At 35.6% G+C, this 18,192-nt stretch overlaps 1 protein-coding gene across 18 annotated transcripts in view; it reads left to right on the forward strand.

Moving 5' to 3' along the window:
* FRYL (FRY like transcription coactivator) overlaps positions 1-18,192 on the forward strand; it is a 283,659-nt gene that overhangs the window by 253,960 nt on the left and 11,507 nt on the right. For 11 of the 18 annotated variants that reach the window (XM_074229478.1, XM_074229492.1, XM_074229477.1 and 8 more), the window contains 6 exons: positions 2,227-2,436; positions 4,224-4,400; positions 9,102-9,352; positions 12,263-12,470; positions 15,213-15,362; positions 16,669-16,767. In XM_074229478.1, the coding sequence (XP_074085579.1) occupies positions 2,227-2,436; positions 4,224-4,400; positions 9,102-9,352; positions 12,263-12,470; positions 15,213-15,362; positions 16,669-16,767 (1,095 nt within the window). The remainder of the gene's footprint in view (positions 1-2,226; positions 2,437-4,223; positions 4,401-9,101; positions 9,353-12,262; positions 12,471-15,212; positions 15,363-16,668; positions 16,768-18,192) is intronic. The other 7 variants (XM_074229483.1, XM_074229487.1, XM_074229494.1 and 4 more) reach the window with 3 other exon arrangements.

Consider the following 18,192-nt stretch of genomic DNA (forward strand, 5'->3'; position numbering starts at 1 on the left):
CATAACAATTTATTATTCAAAAGTAATTTATATATTTGTTTAAGTAACTGTCATAAGTTACTTAACATTCAAATTAAGTTCAAATTTTTGCTCAGCAGAAGAGAAAAATGGTATTAATGATTTTAATTACTGGAAGCATGATATTCTATTTTTAAAATTAATCATATTTAAAGATGTTCCCATTGTCATCTTTTTTTCTCTGTCCTCTTGAACACTTCTTTGTGGCAAATCACTGATTATCTTTCCTTATGATATTCCCAATTTCTTTCCTTATTATCATGTTTCTATCTTTCCTCAGATTTCAAATTTGATTTGTCCAAGAAACCGTAAAGGTTTAGCTGTAAAGGTTTCTATATCCTCAAGTTTTATTTATTAAAGTAATATTAAACGGCATGAGAAATTCCAATAGCACTTCCAGTTGTAGGACAAAATGTATCATGAGTTGGACTGAAGGGATCAAACTATTGCCTTCTATCACTATTACTGTCCCCTGAATTCCTTTATAAGTTTTTTTTAAGCTCAATAATATTAGATCAAATGTAAGGATTTATATAAAAATAAAATAAAAGATTCACAAATTAAATTTCCCATCAGTCTGTTCTCTAGCAAATGTGAATTCATAAAGACTAGAGAGAGATTAAGAAATTTATTGTAGGGGCGGCTAGGTGTCATACTAGATAAAGCACTGGCCTTGGAGTCAGGAATACCTGGGTTCAAATCCGGTCTCAGACACTTAATAATTACCTAGCTGTGTGGCCTTGGGCAAGACATTTAACCCCATTTGCCTTGCAAAAAAAAAAAAAACCTAAAAAAAAAGAAAGAAATTTATTGTATATCTAGATCCTAGTTAACAGTTATGTCATCTTTTTTTTTCAAAAATTTGCTCTTGAGCAGTAAACCAGATTTCTAGCTAACTTCTAAAACATGAATAGGCCTGCCTGAAATAAGTGCTCTTATCTGAAGCCTCATGAAAATTATAAGCCTATTTATCATAAGGAGGCCCAGACCCAGTACAGTTTGAAATAACATTGTTACAATAAAAACAGTCACAGCACCCTGCAGTAATCCATGTCGTTCAGCTGATCACCATTTGTCACACAGTGCCTATGGAGCTGTCTTCTCAGACATCCGTTCACTGATCATATCATCTGTGTTTTCACTAAACCAATTAACGATGTTAGGCAGGATATGCCTGTACTTTGAATAATCATGAAGAAGGCAGCTTTTATACCTACTTTATAAATATTGAAATGTATATTTTTAACTATTATTTTGTCATTATGATTATAGTATAAAATATTATTAAAGGTGTAATTTGTCTTTACAAGACTTTAGAGAAATTGTAAGAATTGAAATTCCTACATTTCCTTCTGATCTTTGGGAAATAGGAAGAGAATATCTATTGATGGTTGTGATCTTGATTGTTAAATGTTTAAATGAGCATAGGAAATGATTTCTAAAAATCAGGCATAGCCTTTCTACAGCGTTAAATTGTGAATCTTGTATGTTGTTTTTGACTGTGAACAGTTTTCAGTCATAGTATTTCTTACCACAAAGTAGTAAGTCTCTGTGAAATTAGAATTTTAAAAACTCATTGACCAATTTGTTCTCCATTTAGCCAAACAGAAATGTTGTTTCAAGTGTTTGTCTGACTTTTCCATGCTATACCATACATAAAGAGAGAAGTCTGGTTGGCCATGCTGGCATTCTAAACAAAGCTTAATCCAGAGCTTGAATCAGTCTTCTACCATTGGAAAATCAGAAATAATTTTCCCCAAGTTAGAAACTGTTTTTAAATGTTTGTCTTCGTTTTTCTAATTATGTGTGTTTTCCTTTTTGCTAACCAGGAGCTGCAGGTAAGTTGCAGCCTGGTATAGTGGCTGGTAAATCTGTTGTCATCTGTGAAGTGTCTGTTTGTACTTTCATAGTCTCTTTATGTTTGTGTTTTAGTGCAGCTCTAAGATTTAGACATTAGAACTGGGTAGTCCCAAGTCATAATGCTTAGAAAGTTCAGAGAATTATATATCGTGTAAAGCTAATTATAGGTTATCAACCATGTTTTGATCTAAACACAAATATTTAACAATATAACTTTTTTTTAAATTAAAGGGCTGATTGAAACTCTGTTTATAATGTCAATGGTAATATCTCTACTTTTGTTACATGTTCTCGAGATTCTATATCTTCATAAGTTGTTTTAAAATAATGAATTATCTTGTTTTACAGGGTGAAAGTATGGACAATTTTAACTGGGGAGTCCGTCGGCGTTCATTGGACAGCATTGACAAAGGGGATACGCCCTCCCTTCAGGAATGTCAGTATTCTGGCAGCACACCCAGCCTCAACTTGACCAATCAGGAAGACACTGATGAGTCCTCAGAAGAGGAAGCAGCCCTGACAGCAAGCCAAATACTCTCCCGCTCCCAGATGGTAAATGTCAGTATTGCCAAATGATTGAGAAAAGCAGCATGGTAAATAGAAAGAGTGGTGGATTTGCAGTCAGTGGACCTGGGTTTAAGCCTTGACTCTACCCCTTCCCTTGTGACCTTAGGCCTGAACTTCCTAATCAATAAGGCAGCCTAGATGACTTCAATTCCATTCGACTTTTACATTTATCACCCTATGATATAATGTAGTTTTTCTTTTCCTTGGACCTTGACTGTATATCAAAGATGAGAACTGACCTCTTTTCTGAGAATACAAACTTCACTTGATTTCATTAGAGTCCAGTCATCTATGGGATATTACATTGAAACTACACATCACTATCAATGGCATATGAGAATTTTGAATACTTCTTTTTAGTACAACAGTGGGTTAGCCTTCCCTTACTCCCCACCCTTTTGCTTTTCCTCTCCCTTTTCCATCTTTTTTCCATACTCTATTCATTGAATGACAGCAGGAGTATGGTAGATAAAATCCACAAGCTTCTAATGAGAGCCATGCTTCTGATACTTGCTAACTTGGGGACCCTGACCAAGGCTCTTAATCTCTCTGTAAGATCCTTCTGTAAAATGGGGATAATAACATCTCATAAAGTTAGGAGACTCAAGTAAGTTCCTGTTTCCAGAGTATTTCACAAACTGGAAAGAATAATGTTATTTCTTTCATCAATCATAGCATTCAAAGCTAAAGGTCTTGCTAGCCCTGACTGCCACATTTTCTGATGATATACAACCAAGAAGGATAACTTAGGGTAGATAACAGAAACCAAAATAAAATAACCAAGTTAGCCAAAGTTCTGAACAGAAAACAAAAAAGAAGAAATACAAAATACTCATCAAATATTTATTAAACATTCTTGAGGACAATAACAATTGGATATCATAGTCTCTGCACTCATTGAGCTTTCAAGCATACTACACATTCACAAGTAACTATATATTACAGAATTGATGTAATAGTTTGTGGAAAAAAAAGAAAGTATTATAAGGAAGGAAAGATCACATCTATCTAAAGCAACAATACTTACTTAATCAGAGGTATCTGTAAACATGAATGTGGAAGAAAAAAATGACATCTTTATTTTCACTGGAATTCATAGGTTAACTGAAATTTAACATTTCTTTCATTTATTTTAAAAAACTATGCTGAGAAGGGAAGTTTTCCTAGTGGGTTCATGACACAAGAAAAGTTAAGGACCTCTGAGAGGAATCAGGGATGCTTCATGAAAGCTGGACTTGGAAGGAAAGAGATTCAAATCTCTGTGAGACCCATCCTTAAGCTTCATGGGGTTCTGGTTGAGTTGAGGGATATGAGGCAGACATAGGCATAAAGAGATGAGTAAACTTGTCAAGTTCTTTTCATTGAGAGGCACTTATGAGCTTGAGAGCTAAACTTAGAATCAGGAAGACCTGGGCTCAATTCTTGCCTCTTAACATTTACTAGCTGTGGGAAACAGAAAAAGTCATTTTACCACTCTTTTCTCAGCACCAGTGACACTTAGGTGGAAGTGAAGGTGCCACTTTGCCCTTCACTAATGAAATCACAAGTTCAATTTGTTAAAAAGTATTTGCATTAGTTGGGTTTCACTTATTCATGGCTAATTTGGTTCTTCTGATGCTTTAATGAGTATGTTACTGATACCTGCCATGATTATTTTTTAAATGAAAAAAAGAAATTACCAAAACAGTCAATGTCTTTCAAAGCAAACTGGATTTCCTGCAATTTTTGGAACTATTCTCCTAAATTTGTATACCATTTTATTTTTCCTGTCCTTGTAGTTAAACAATGAGTCTGCTCTAGATGAAATACCAGACTCCACAGACTCCCTTCTTCAGTGCCAAGATTCAGCTGGCAGTGTCATCATGGAAGAAGTGCTTCAGATCAGAGCTGACAGTCCGAGCGTGGAGGCTTCTCTAGATAATGCTAACAGCCAGCTGCCTGAGGTGGGGAGACAGGTGGGCTGGCGCATGGCAGAGCGGGACTCTCCTTAGCACTTTCTTACTACTCTCTTTTCTTTCCAAAGAATTTTCATCTGTTACATTGATTATTTAATTTATCTACAGTATTTCTAACCTGTGGGAATGTCTTAAATTGTATTTTTTGGTTAACATTTTCTCAAAATTAAAGAGTTGCTGTATTTCAAGAAACAGCCCACAGGTTAAAAATAATTGCAAGTGTTTTCAATAAGCATTTTGTAGTGCAGAATAACATTGTTTAATGTATTAAATGCTTTCCTGGAGATGGTGATCATCTTTCTACAGCACTTTATTTTCTTTGAAAATACTGCTTTGTTCCTTTTTTGCTTTGTATTTGGGTTGATTGGTGCTGTGATTGGGATTAAAACCTCAGGCCAGCTGTGTTAGCAGTTGGTGTAATCAAATCCTTTAAAAAGGACCTTGGAACCCTAGTATTATGTTTTTTGGAAAGGCCTGTGAGGAGTAAGCCAGATTTCAAGCTAATGACTGAACAAAAAGATGTGAGTATCTTAGCTCCTTGTTTGACTTTTGTAGATGATTGATGTTTTAAATGCAGTTATTGTAGCTTTTTATACTTCTTAAGGGAAAGTGAACTTATATGTGAAATTTTAAATGAATCTTGTTCCATTATAGGTTTCAGTTTAGCAAATTTGCAGAAGCATTGCTCAATATTAGAAAGCCCTGTTTTCTCTGTTAAAAAAAATTCACAAATTCTCTTCTCATTAAGTATGTTATTTGGGACATAGAACTTATTACTCCAATTTATGGAGTAATGTTGTTTGCAGGTTTTTTGCACATGACCCATCTTGGTAAAGTAATATATTTTTGTTTGGGGATCTCATATTTCCCATTCTTAGCCCCACACTTCCCCCAAAACATCTATTATATGCCACACTCTTTACTTAGTGCTGAGGTAACAAATACAAAAGAGAGAAACAGACTGACAGTCCTTGCCCTCTAGGAGGCTTCTAAAGGAAGAAGATAAAACACAAAAGGAAACTGATTGGATGTGATTGGTGCTGGGATAGTGAAGAAGTCTCAAAGTAGCCAGGTGAGAAATGAGGAGACTGAGCTGAACTCTCTCCTTAACTGGAGGTTTAAAGTTCATGGCCCCACCCTCAGAGAGGGAGAAGGTAGTGGTGAGAAAGGAGTACTAAGGCTGATGAGATGCCTTACAGGAAGACATGAATGACATAATCAGCTTCCTGGGTATGATAGAGAAATAGTATAGTCAGGGACAGCTGAGGAAATGTCCAAGCTGAACTGAATTTTAGCAAATGAATTCAGTGTCTCTACTATCATTACATGGGCTTGTTTAGTTGATAAAAGCTAATAAGGAAGTGTAATAATGTTAAAGAAAGGAAAATAGAACTTAACCAAAATGTAAGCTTTTTTCCCTACCTCTACTTTCTTCTTCCCTCATTATGTTTTATTATACTTGTATTATTTTTTTAAACATAACCAGGTCCTTAGCCTCTGAAAGAAGAGGCTGCATAACATAGTGGGTAGGTCTTCCTAAAGTAGATAGTATGGCATCAAAAAGTAATGGGGGAGGGGCAGCTAGGTGGCACAGTGGCAGTGGATAAAGTACCGGCCCTGGAGTCAGGAGTACCTGGGTTCAAATCCGGTCTCAGACACTTAATAATTACCTAGCTGTATGGCCTTAGGCAAGCCACTCAACTCTGTTGCCTTGTAAAAAAAAAAAAAGGCAATTTAGGGTATCCAGTCAGTGGAAAGCTCACATGCTTTCTAGTATTTGTGAAACTGAATAGCAAATGTTAACTCTTATCTGTCACAGTCATGTTATAAGTGTTTAATCATTCAGATTAACTTTGTTTTGAGAAACACTGGCCTAATAGATCATCATCTGGATAAAGATTTGGGAAGCCCTTAATTGAAGTCTTATCTTTGGCACATACTTGTTGTGAGATCATGGGAGACTCAACCCAACCTCTTAGTATTCCAGACCTTTCTGAGTTTCAGAAGAGTTATGGACCTGCATTTGTAGAGGAAATTTTCTCACTGAGTGTTCATTATACCAATGAAATCAAAGAACTGACTAAAAAATTAATCTGACTTTCCACTTTAATAGTATCTGTTGCCATAGCTACTATAGATTACCATTTTTTGGAGGAACAATCTCTACATAATAGCCCTAAAAAAGTATTTTTAAAAAAGAAAGAGAAAGACAAATAATAGCTTTCTTTGTATTCTCAATGTTTAGTACAATGCATGCCACAGAAAATCTGTTATTTTATGAGACTCAAGTTCTACTATTGTAGAAAAATATCTCCAACTTTGTAGACTTTTAGAATATTTCCTTTGTACTATTTTTTCATGTTGAGATTTTGTAGCTCTTGGCATAAATACTTTAAAAGATAAAGCACTTAATTTATAAAATGGAAATTTAAAGGTGAGAGAAGGAACGTCATGGAAAGCTCTATTTATTTTATAGATGAAGAAACTAGAACTCAGCTTAAAGGTCTTGCCCATAGTCAAACAACTAGTCTATATCTTGCTCAATAGCTAGTAATTTAGTTAATAAAGACAATGAGGGTCCCTTAACTGATTGAGATACTTGATTTTTTAAATTGGTTTTTATAGTGCTATAACCCATTTCTAATAAGGCCTAAAAAAGTCTGATTGACTAAAAGCAAAGAGTGACTGTAATATTCAAATGAATTATAAAAATAATATATTATTTAATTGAGGGAGAAAGTCTTTTAATAATACTTCCTACACCTACCAAAGTGTATTCTATTTTTTGATAGGCTTGGGAAGAAAGATGAGGGAGTAGATGAGGAAAGATTGAAAATTAAAGGTGGGAGATAATTGTGCAGGCAGTTGCGCTGGAGAGACAGGATGGAATCAAAAGTACATCTAGGGGCGGCTAGATGGTGCAGTGGATAGAGCACCAGCCTTGGAGTCAGGAGGACCTGAGTTCAAATTCGGCCTCAGACACTTAATAATTACCTAGCTGTGTGGTCTTGGGCAAGCCACTTAACCCTATTGCCTTGCAAAAGCCTCAAAAAAAAAAAAGCACATCTAGAGCGACTGTACTTGGTGGGAGATGAGGTCTCTTCATCAAAGATTGCAGTAAAGAAAGAGAATGAGAACGGGATTAGATATGTGGGTGAAAGATGACACTGAATTAAGTTACAAATCTGCTCTTGAAAAAAGAGAAGTTTGAAAGCAGGGCAAGTTTGGAAGTAAAGATACTGAATTTAGTTTTGAACATATTGAATTTTTGAAATGCCTAAGGAAATTCAGCTAACATTTCTCAGTGTACAGTTGAAATACCTACTAGGCAAAATAGTAATGCCACATATCTTAATGGATCTTTATGATGGAAAAAATGAAATAAAATATGTGAAATGGTTGGTAAGCCTTACTTATTATTACCTTATTAATAATATAGTATACTATTTTCTCCTTGGAGCTATGTAATAATATACCATACTGATGGAAATAATTAAATTTTGGAATACACAAATTTGAGAACATTTTATATTGGATGTTAACTTTTATGGAGTTTGGCATCTGAACTCCATTTGCTCGTTAATATTCATCTTATTAAATGAGTGAACTTTCAGTTAGATTAATTTTTAAATGTTTAACATACTAATATCTTTCTCTGGGGGGTATTTATAAGGAAAATTTCAAAACCAATCCAATTATCAGACACTATTAATCATATGTGTTCAAAGTTATAAGTCTGAAGATGGTAAAAGAATCTTTGCTTTCTTCTTTGTAATCAAAACCTTGGAATATCAGAAGACATAGTATTTCTATTGTTGTAAAGTCACCAAGAAATTTTGTAATCATATCAATAGTAATTTGCAATTTTCTATAACATTTTAAAGAGAATATCATGTCCAGCACTCAGATTTTACAGTTGAGGAAATAGAAATTAAAAGAGAGTGTGCTTGGGGGCAGCTATGTGTCGCGTTGGTAAAGCACCGGCCCTGGAGTCAGGAGTGCCTGGGTTCAAATCCGGTCTCAGACACTTGATAATTATCTAGCTGTGTGGCCTTAGGCAAGCCACTTAACCCCCATTGCCTAGCAAAAACCTTAAAAAAAAAAAGTGTGTTTGAACTAGTGGCCCATCAGTAAGAAGCAGTGATAAAAAATTTGAAAAATAAATAATTTATTGATAAAAGATATTAATTAAAACATGTCCTATAATCAGATACATTACCAGTATTTACTAATGCCTACTGGGTACTGTACTGTGCTGATTTGAAACAGAAAAGAAATATGGGAAGCAGTTCCCATCTGGGAAGTTTTATATCTTGCTGGGAAGATAATATACAAATAAACAATTCCAGAAAAAAAATGAGACAGTATATAGTAAAATATTTAAATTGATTAATTCAAACTCATAGGATTTCATAGAACAGAGAAATCAGTGTTAATTAAAGCATTACTGCCTTAGAGTAAATATCTTTATCTATTAAATACTTTTGATTGTGCTAAGTAAGCAGGGTACTACTGATGTTAGATTCTGAAGATCTGCCAAGTCAGTTCAACAATACTTAGCTTCTTAGTTTCTGTGGGATCCTGGTCTTACTTTTGGGAAGCTTAATACTTACCTTCCAGGGTGAATTAAATTAATAATTAGTTATTAAAGATACTCAGAGTAAAATTATATGAAAATTGATGAAAACTGCTTGCTTACAGGATGGAAGTTTATTATTAAAAGAAGAACATGTTAATATGGCTTTTGAAGATGAAGGTTCATATGTTATGCAAGAACAGCAAGAGTCTCTTATGTGTCAAGAAATACTTGAATTAGAAGAAACTGAAATCCCAGAGCCCCCCATCCTTGAAAGCTATCCTGAATCAGTATGTGAAGAGGATGTTACCCTAGCTTTGAAAGAGCTAGATGAAAGATGTGAAGAAGAAGAAGCTGACTTCTCAGGTTTGTCTAGGTGAGAATCGGCTCTTTTATTAATATAGCATTACTTCAAGAAGAGGTATTGTAACAATGACATTTTGTATTTTCTGAATTTTTTAGGAAATTTTTCTACTTTTTTCATCTCATTCTCTTGAAGTACTTCCAGTATATTTTTCCTAAAAGCTTTCTTTTATAAGAATTTTTTGTTTTATAGTGGGATAATCATTTATTAATATTTTCATCTTTGCTTAGGGACAATAATAATCTAAGACATTTACAAGTATATTTAATATGACTAGTACTTCTTTAGTAACCATATATATTTATAGTTTATATATTTACTATATATAGTTACTAAGAAAATACTAGACATAATATATATATATGTATATACATGTGTATATATATGTATATATACATATCTCACCTTAATTTGATGGACAGAGTGCTAAACCTGAAACTAGGAAAACCTGGTTTCTGACTTAAATTAAAAATGTGAATCTCTGGGCAAGTAATAGCTCTCAGAAGCTTGTTTCTTCAACTATAAAATCAAGATAAAAACACTTACATTATTTGCCTCCTAGGGCTATTATGAGGATCAGGGTACATACAAAATGTATTAAGATATTTTGCATACTTTAAAATGTTTGTGAATGTTAGCTATTCTAACTTATTTTTATGCATCAAAAATATTTGTATGTTGATGTTCATCAGTTACTACATTAATATTTCCATAGGCAACTCAGATCCCTAATGCTGAAGGAGAAATATTAGGGAAATATTTGTCTAACCTTTCCTGAAATATTAAGAAACTATTATCTGTGCTTGACTGGCATTTTCTGTGAGTTTCTGATTTCCTCTCCATTGTTCACTCTAACCCTCTTCTCAAATGTAAATTCACTAAAATAATAAAAAAAAATAACCTTGCCCCTTTCTCCTACCCTTCTCCATCTGTCTGGCACATAGCCTTCCAAGGTATTTGCCTGACTTCAGTCACGTTCAGGTGGGTCACTCCTTGACTCCCTCCCTGCACAGAAGGTGGGCATCCATCCTGGATCCCTCTTGATCCCAGCCCAGTCACCCATTTCACAGCTAATCCCTTTTCCCTTTCTTAACTGTCTTAGATGTTCTCACTAACTTAGCTTGTAACTGTTTCTTCAACTTACTACTTCTAGTGAAACTCATTTTCTTTATTTTGCTACTTCCCTAATGAACTTGACTTGTAGCTTGTGAATTAAAATTTATGCCGTTTCTTACCTTCCTGAACCAGAGAGCATTGTGATAACTTCACTGATAAATGAATCCTCATCCATCCTTGTAAGCCCTCCCCCCTGGCTATGTTACTTCTTCTAAAAATTTTCCCTAAATGCTATCTATACTTATTTTTCTATTCTATGAAATCCAGTGGCTCTTAGAGATTAAATTAATCAACTTTTTTTTATATACTGTCTCATTTTCTCCTAGAATTGTTTGTATATAATCTTACCAGCAAGATTTAAACTCTTCCCAAATGGGTACCATTTCTCATAGTGCTTTGGGTACTGTTGGGGGGGGGGGGGACTTGCAGAGACTGCTGGGGGGAAGGGTTCATTTATCAGTGAAGAAACCAACTTGGCTTTCTGACCCAAGAGTCTAAGAAGGCCCAAAATTTTAATTCACATGTTCCTGCAAAAAGTCACAAGTAAATTCACAGAGATCTTTAAGGAGGCAGCAAGGTAATGAGAGTGAGTTTTTAATATAGATAGTGAAGTGAGGAAAGAAGGAAAGAAGAAGAGAAGGTAGGAACAATTTCTCAAGGCTGGCAAATGGACTGAAAATGGCAGCCTGGCAGAGAGGGGGGCAGAGCTTTTTAAGGAGACCTAGCCCAACTTATATGCAGCAAGAAGCTGGGGGAGGGGGTCAAGAAGTGACCCACATTTGAAGGAGACTGAGGCATCCTTGTCAGGGCATGTGGTACATGCAAGAAGGGAAAAAGGTAAGGGAGGAGGTTGGTGAGGAGGGGAAGGTTGAGGTCCTGGATAACAATGGGAGTTGTAGCTGCGAGCCTTAAAGAATTTATAGGAAGTTTCAGAGTCTGTTAGCACAAGGTAGAATGGAGAAGAATTAACAATTTTAAAGATTAATTTCTAACAGAGAGCCTATTTGGTATAGGGCTTGTTATAGGGGGTACATTCCTTGCTATAGGGGGTTTGCCTTGACAGTATAAGACCAGCACAGAATGGAATTCTAACTGTACAGAAAAGAAAAGGGATTATAACATTTGTCTGAATTGGAATCTTTGTCTCAAAAATATAAAAAGGCAAAAAAAAAGATTATAATTTTCTCTCTCTGCCCAGTATCCCTGTTTTAGTATTTCTTTTGTATGTCTTGATCATCATAGCACAGTAACCAGTTGGCAATAATAAATTCTTGGTGTAATGTATTTGGTTACAGAATATTTTTAGTAAAACTTAACATTGATTTCAGTTAAAATAGATATGGTCAAGGGCTGGCTAGGTGGCGTAGTGGATAGAGCACCGGCCCTGGAGTCAGGAGTACCTGAGTTCAAATCCGGTCTCAGACACTTAATAATTACCTAGCTGTGTGGCCTTGGGCAAGCCACTTAACCCCATTGCCTTGCAAAAAAAAAAAAAACAAACTGAAAACTAAAAACAATAAAATAGATATGGTCAGACAGGCCCAGAAAAAGAATAAAAAGACAAATAAATGTCTGTGCCTGAGATGCTAATTGCAGTTCCCAGGGATTTATTTGAGGGATTTATTAGGAACCCAAGAACTAATCAATCAGCCTGATAGTATAGTTTCAGTTAGGAAATTGATGTGACATCTGAATATTTATGTAAATTTGGTGCTGGTTGATTGCTGGATCCAGTCAGTGGTCCTTACAATGTGGATTTTTTTTAATAAAACATTTTGATTAACTTGATAATATTTATAACAACAGCCAAGATGAGGAAGAGCAGGATGGCTTCCCAGAAATCCAGACATCCCCTCCGCCATCACCATTTCTTTCTGCCATAATAGCAGCTTTTCAACCAGCATCATATGATGATGAAGAAGAGGCCTGGCGCTGTCATGTTAACCAAATGCTTTCTGACTCGGATGGATCCTGTGCTGTTTTCACTTTCCATGTGTTCTCCAGGTTGTTTCAGGTTAGTGAGATTTGGGGTTTCCCAAGTTTTTCCCAACTGCTAACATGTTTTTTATTATTCAGTTCTTCTCTTGAGATCAGGTTCTATTGAATAATAATACTGAGTTTCTGGAAATTTCTTCTAACTTTTTTATAAGTTTCCAACTGTTGCTGATTATTAAAGATTTAGAAATTGAAGACAAAAGATTTTAAGACCACTGAAAAGGCAAAAGAATTTGCAGCTCTCTGGGATGTTAAAACTGGGTAGGGTTTTTAAGCATAAAAACCACAAATGGCTGGACCACAAACACAGGTATTCTTAGGTCTCATTTGAGTTAACAGTTCTCCACATCATGAGAACTCTTAAGTCTTATGATTGTTGAGCAGAACCCAGAACCAGGGTTAGCAGGGCACCTGATTCAGTTTGGGGCGGTTGGGGGGGTGTTATGCCAGGTTCAGGGCACAATTTGTTTGCTGGGCCTTAGTTCTAAAAAACAGGGTATCTCTGAGTCTAATCCTGCCCAATGTTCAAGACCCATTCAATTCCTGCTACCAGTTTCTTCATTTGGCCTTGATCAATCACTTGAACCCATTCCCTTTGAACTCTTAAAGTATCTGTTACTTATATTACTCATTCAACATTTTTCCACATTTCTTTGTATTGTTGGCTCTCTGCACACTCCCTAGTTAGATTATAATATCTTTGAGGGCAGAGACTGTCACATACCAACTTTTACTATAATAGGACACTTATTTTATAGATTTTTGCCTTAAGGCACCTTAGTAAAATTTATACCTAATTTACAGCATATACTGAATACTTTTCACCATTATAAATAAATTTCTATACAGAAGAGACATGAGACACAGTCATTATATGGGAGGAATACAATATGCATCAGAGTTAGAAGAGAAACTATGGTATGCATCAGAAATAAAAGATGGGAACCTCAACCGTGAACTAGTCCACTACCATCATACTTGAGTAATAAGTTCTCCTCTGAGACTTAATTCTGTTCATTTTTTTTTTTTTAGTTTTTTGCAAGGCAAATGGGGTTAAGTGGCTTGCCCAAGGCCACACAGCTAGGTAATTATTAAGTGTCTGAGACCGGATTTGAACTCAGGTACTCCTGACTCTGAAGCCGGTGCTTTATCCACTACGCCACCTAGCCACCCCCCTGTTCATTTTTTACTTTGTATTTTTTGTATTGAGTCTCAAAATGAGACAAGTCATAAGAGTTTATGACCCTCTATTTTCCACTGACTTGTTTCTATTCTCTTTTCATCTCTCTATGCATATGTCGTTTTTTTTTTTCTCCTTTCATTAATCATTATGAACTAACAAGTACTTGTGTATTTGAGTGAAAAAGAATGACTGGGATGGGGAAGGGGAGAGTTGAGATCCAGAAGTACATCATTATTTTTTCCATTTAAATGAATTGAAATTGAAATACAGATTTCATTATGCATATTTTTGCCTTATAGACAGGAAAGGTTTCATGTAAGAAATGATAGCTAAACTGTGGGGGGGAGTTTTTTGAGGTTTTTGCAAGGCAAATGGGGTTAAGTGGCTTGCCCAAGGCCACACAGCTAAGTATTATTAAGTGTCTGAGGTCTGATTTGAACTCAGGTACTCCTGACTCCAGGGCTAGTTCTCTATCCACTGTGCCACCTAGCAGCCCTAAGCTGTACTTTAAAGGAACTTGAGTCGTTCTCATAGGTAGGAAGGAGAGGTTACCTCAGAGTTATTTTAATTTGTATTTCTCTAATCAATAATGATTTGGAACATTTTTTCATTTGACTGTAGCTAGATTTAATTTCTTCATCTGAAAACTGCCTGATTATATCTTTTGATCATTTGTCAGTTGGAGAATGTAAAGTCAATTTATATAATTCTTATTCTTAAGTATTTTTTATCATTAAAGATTACAGTCTTTACATTTAGATAAATGAATTACAGTGAATATATTTGTAATAATTTTTCAGTTAATCCCTCTGAGTCTCCTACAACCTGGTCAACTCTGTCCCTATCACTGTCCTTTAGTATGGTCATCATTAACATATATACTCATCCTCTTACATTTATATTTGCCTTTATAAGCTTTCCACCCCTACTCCTAATTCTCTCCTCTGGAACCAAACAAGTCTTAATACCTACTCTTTGTGATGTTTAAAGAGAGCTATCATGTCCACACTTGCCCACCTCCTTTATGTCATGAACTCAATTTTATTCAGCAACATGATTTAGCCATTCTCCATAGAATATCCAGGTGATCAATATATTTCTTGAGCCATGGTACTTAGAAATATAATGTTCTTGAAAGGCTGTCATGTGGAAGTTATTAAGACTTATTTTGTTTCACCCCAGAGGGCAAAAACAAGACTCATAATTGGAAATTGCAAAGAATAATTTAGATTTGATCTAACAGTTAAAGATATCCAAAAGTGAAATGAACTGCCTCAGGAGGTAATGGGTTCTTCCTTAATAGATCCACAGAGCCTGGGTAATAATCTCTTATCACGTGTTTTATCTTGGGGATTCTTGATTCCTCAGGACTGAATTCAGGGTGGTCAGATAGACAAGCATGTATGCTTAGTTTACTCTGAGATTATTTATTTTCAAAAATGGAGTTTTAAAAACTGTAAAGTTTAATTTCAGAACTGAAAAGCTTAATTTTTAATAAAATTAAAGATATAGATTGAAGGACACTTATTAAATGTATATGTACTATGTTTATAAAAAAAATTTTGTGTTTTATTCTAGACCATTCAAAGAAAATTTGGGACTATAACAAATGATTCAGTCAGTTTTCTTGGTGAAAGTCTCCAACGAATTGGAACAAAATTTAAAAGTTCATTGGAAGTAATGATGATGTGTTCAGAATGTCCAACAGTCTTTGTGGATGCTGAAACGGTAAAATATCACATATGAACCCAATTTAAGGGTTAAAAGTTTTTATGTAATGAAGAAATATTAGAAAGCTAGAAGTGCTTTATAGAGGAAAAAAAGATTGATATACATCTTCTCATGCCATTTATAGATTTGTTTGATTTAGCTCATCTTCCACTGCTTCTATGATGCCTTTCCATATTACCCCAGCTGCTCATGTTTGCTTCCCCTAATTGCCTTGTATTTTACTTCATATTTCATTTGTATATATGTATATACTTATACAACTTCTCAAGAGAGAGTACAAGCTACCTGAAGACAGTCAATCATTTTATTTTTGGTTCTATATTATTGGCATGTAAGTAGGTAGTACTAGAGGCATCTGGGTAGCACAGTGGATAGACCACCTGCCCTGGAATCAGGAGGACCTGAGTTCAAATTTGACCTCAGATACATAATAATTGCATAGCTGTGTGACCTTAGGCAAATCATTTAACCACCTTGCCTTAAATTTAAAAAATTATCTAATTCAAGTAAGTGGGTAATATTAAAGTCCAGAGTGACACAATTATTTAGCAGCAAAGCTAAATATACCACTCAGATTTTTTGATTCTCAGACCTGTGTTCATTCTACTACAGCACAGGGCAGAATCCTAGAAGGGGTCTAAAATGGTTCTCCATAGACCTTTCTCTCAGTACTTTGAGGAAAATAAATGGGTGGGTTTGGACAAACCATAGGTAAAATTTCTTTGTTGTCCCGCATTCCCCTTTATATTCCCTGTCCCCACCCCCAAGTAAGTGCATAACGTCCCCTATATATATATAACCTTTCTTCAGGTCATTTACAATAAAAATAAATGCTTCCTTTCAGACCAATCAGCAGAAACTCAATTCTCTAATACCTTTTTCTCACTCCAGATCCTAAGTTTGATTAACAATTCTTTGTGATGATGGCACACTCACTTCTCTTTCCCCAACATTGTTTGGCTCCTATGGCATTGAATATCTGATGACTCCAGTTTCCATTTTTAACCATACATTGGGGAAACTGGGTCACATTTATGCATGCAACTTAGAATGTTAGTGGCACCCTCAGAAATGGGAACTCCAAAACCCTATTCTTGAACATGGAGATGAGATTAAATTGTTGTGAATTATTCTTATATTTATGGGCATTATCATCAAGAAACAGACTGTCCTACATCTGTCCATGGAAATCCTACCTATGAGAGAGAAGTGAGCTCAGGAGGTCTTAGGCCCTTGGCGGGGAGCAGAGATTAGTTTGATATACCTTTGGCTACAAATATTTTTGTTGTGGTTATTTTTACAGTTGATGTCATGTGGTTTGTTAGAAACACTAAAGTTCAGTGTGTTGGAATTGCAAGAACATCTGGATACATATAATGCCAAAAGAGAAGCAGCTGAACAGGTCAGTCATTTCAACAAGCATATTTCCTTTTACAGAAAAGATAGCTGCCCTTGGACACAAATTTTAAGGGGCAGTAAAACAGCTCTGGTATTAGATATAGACTATATTCTCATTTGAAAAGCAGTGAAGACCACTCCTCTACCTAAGATCTTGTTGTTGAGCAGGCTTGAGCCTAGACTTTCCTAGAAGTCGACACAACATAGAGCTCTGGGTCTGATTGCAGCTCCTGCAGGATAGACCAACTGAAGGGGGATTGTGCAGCTTAGCCTGGAGAGGTCGACTCCTTTAAAGGGAGAGAAGGCAAGAAGCTCCAGGCATTATTCTGAATGTGCTACAAGTACTATCTCATTTGATTAGCAATGGGAATATGCATTAAAGCATTTTTAAGAAAATTAAATACCCAATAATGGTAGTACTGTCAGCCCTTCTCTCTGGTATGTGTGATAGATTGAAATTATAAATTACTGTCTCCTACCTTTTCCACTACTTCAATGATTCCTATGATCTCACCAATGAGGGTAATCCCTCCATCAATATAGATCACAATCCATATGCCTTCTGATTCTGGGTTAATTTTTGTCTGTGTTCTTTTCATGAGGTCTGTGAATCTCATGTGTCAAAGACTTTACTCTAGGTCTTAATAATAATCTGAGGAATGTTAGGTGAACTGTTAACACCTTTTCTTGAAATATGACTATTTTCCATCCTTTTCTAACTATATCCTTGTTCAGTCAAGTTTTGCCCTTTAGGCCATTGCTGGAACACTAGTCAATACTAAACATATGCAATGGCTTGCTTATACATACCATGAATCAACATTATGCTCTGCCCTGGTGCTACAAATAGAAAAAGGACCTCCCATCTAGTGTGTAGAAAAGGTCTTAGCTACTCATGGACAACAAGAAGTATTTATTTAGTAACTACTCTGGGCCAAGCACTGAGGCTCAAAAAGACTCAAGGAGACTGCAATATAAACAACATAGGATAAATGGAAGATATTTCAGAAGGAAAGCATTTAGCTTTAAGTGGCATTGAGGAAAGTCTTCTAGGAGAAATTTTAGCTGGAACTTGAAGGAAGCTTCAGAAGAAAAGGAGGTGGGGCATCAGAAAGCCCTGAATCAAGAGATGAATGGTGTAGTGCAAGGAGCAGCTGAGAGGCCAGCATCAGGAGGAGGGAAGGGGTGAAACAAGGGGTGCTGGTATGAAAAGGATCCTCCAGGTTCTAGAAGCCATTGGAGTTGATTGACTGGAGAGTTGATGTTCGAATCCTCAAGATATGCGACTCATTGTGGAGTGTTCCCAAGAAGACCAGAATTGAGATGAAAATGATGTTTGCACAGGATATTTGTTAGCTGTCTGCAGAATGAAATAAAAAGGCCAGAAGATGTTGGCAGTAGTCCAGATGATTGGAACTCCAGAATAGTA

Source organism: Macrotis lagotis, chromosome 3 (assembly GCF_037893015.1).
Source record: "Macrotis lagotis isolate mMagLag1 chromosome 3, bilby.v1.9.chrom.fasta, whole genome shotgun sequence".
Classification (NCBI taxonomy): domain Eukaryota; kingdom Metazoa; phylum Chordata; class Mammalia; order Peramelemorphia; family Peramelidae; genus Macrotis; species Macrotis lagotis.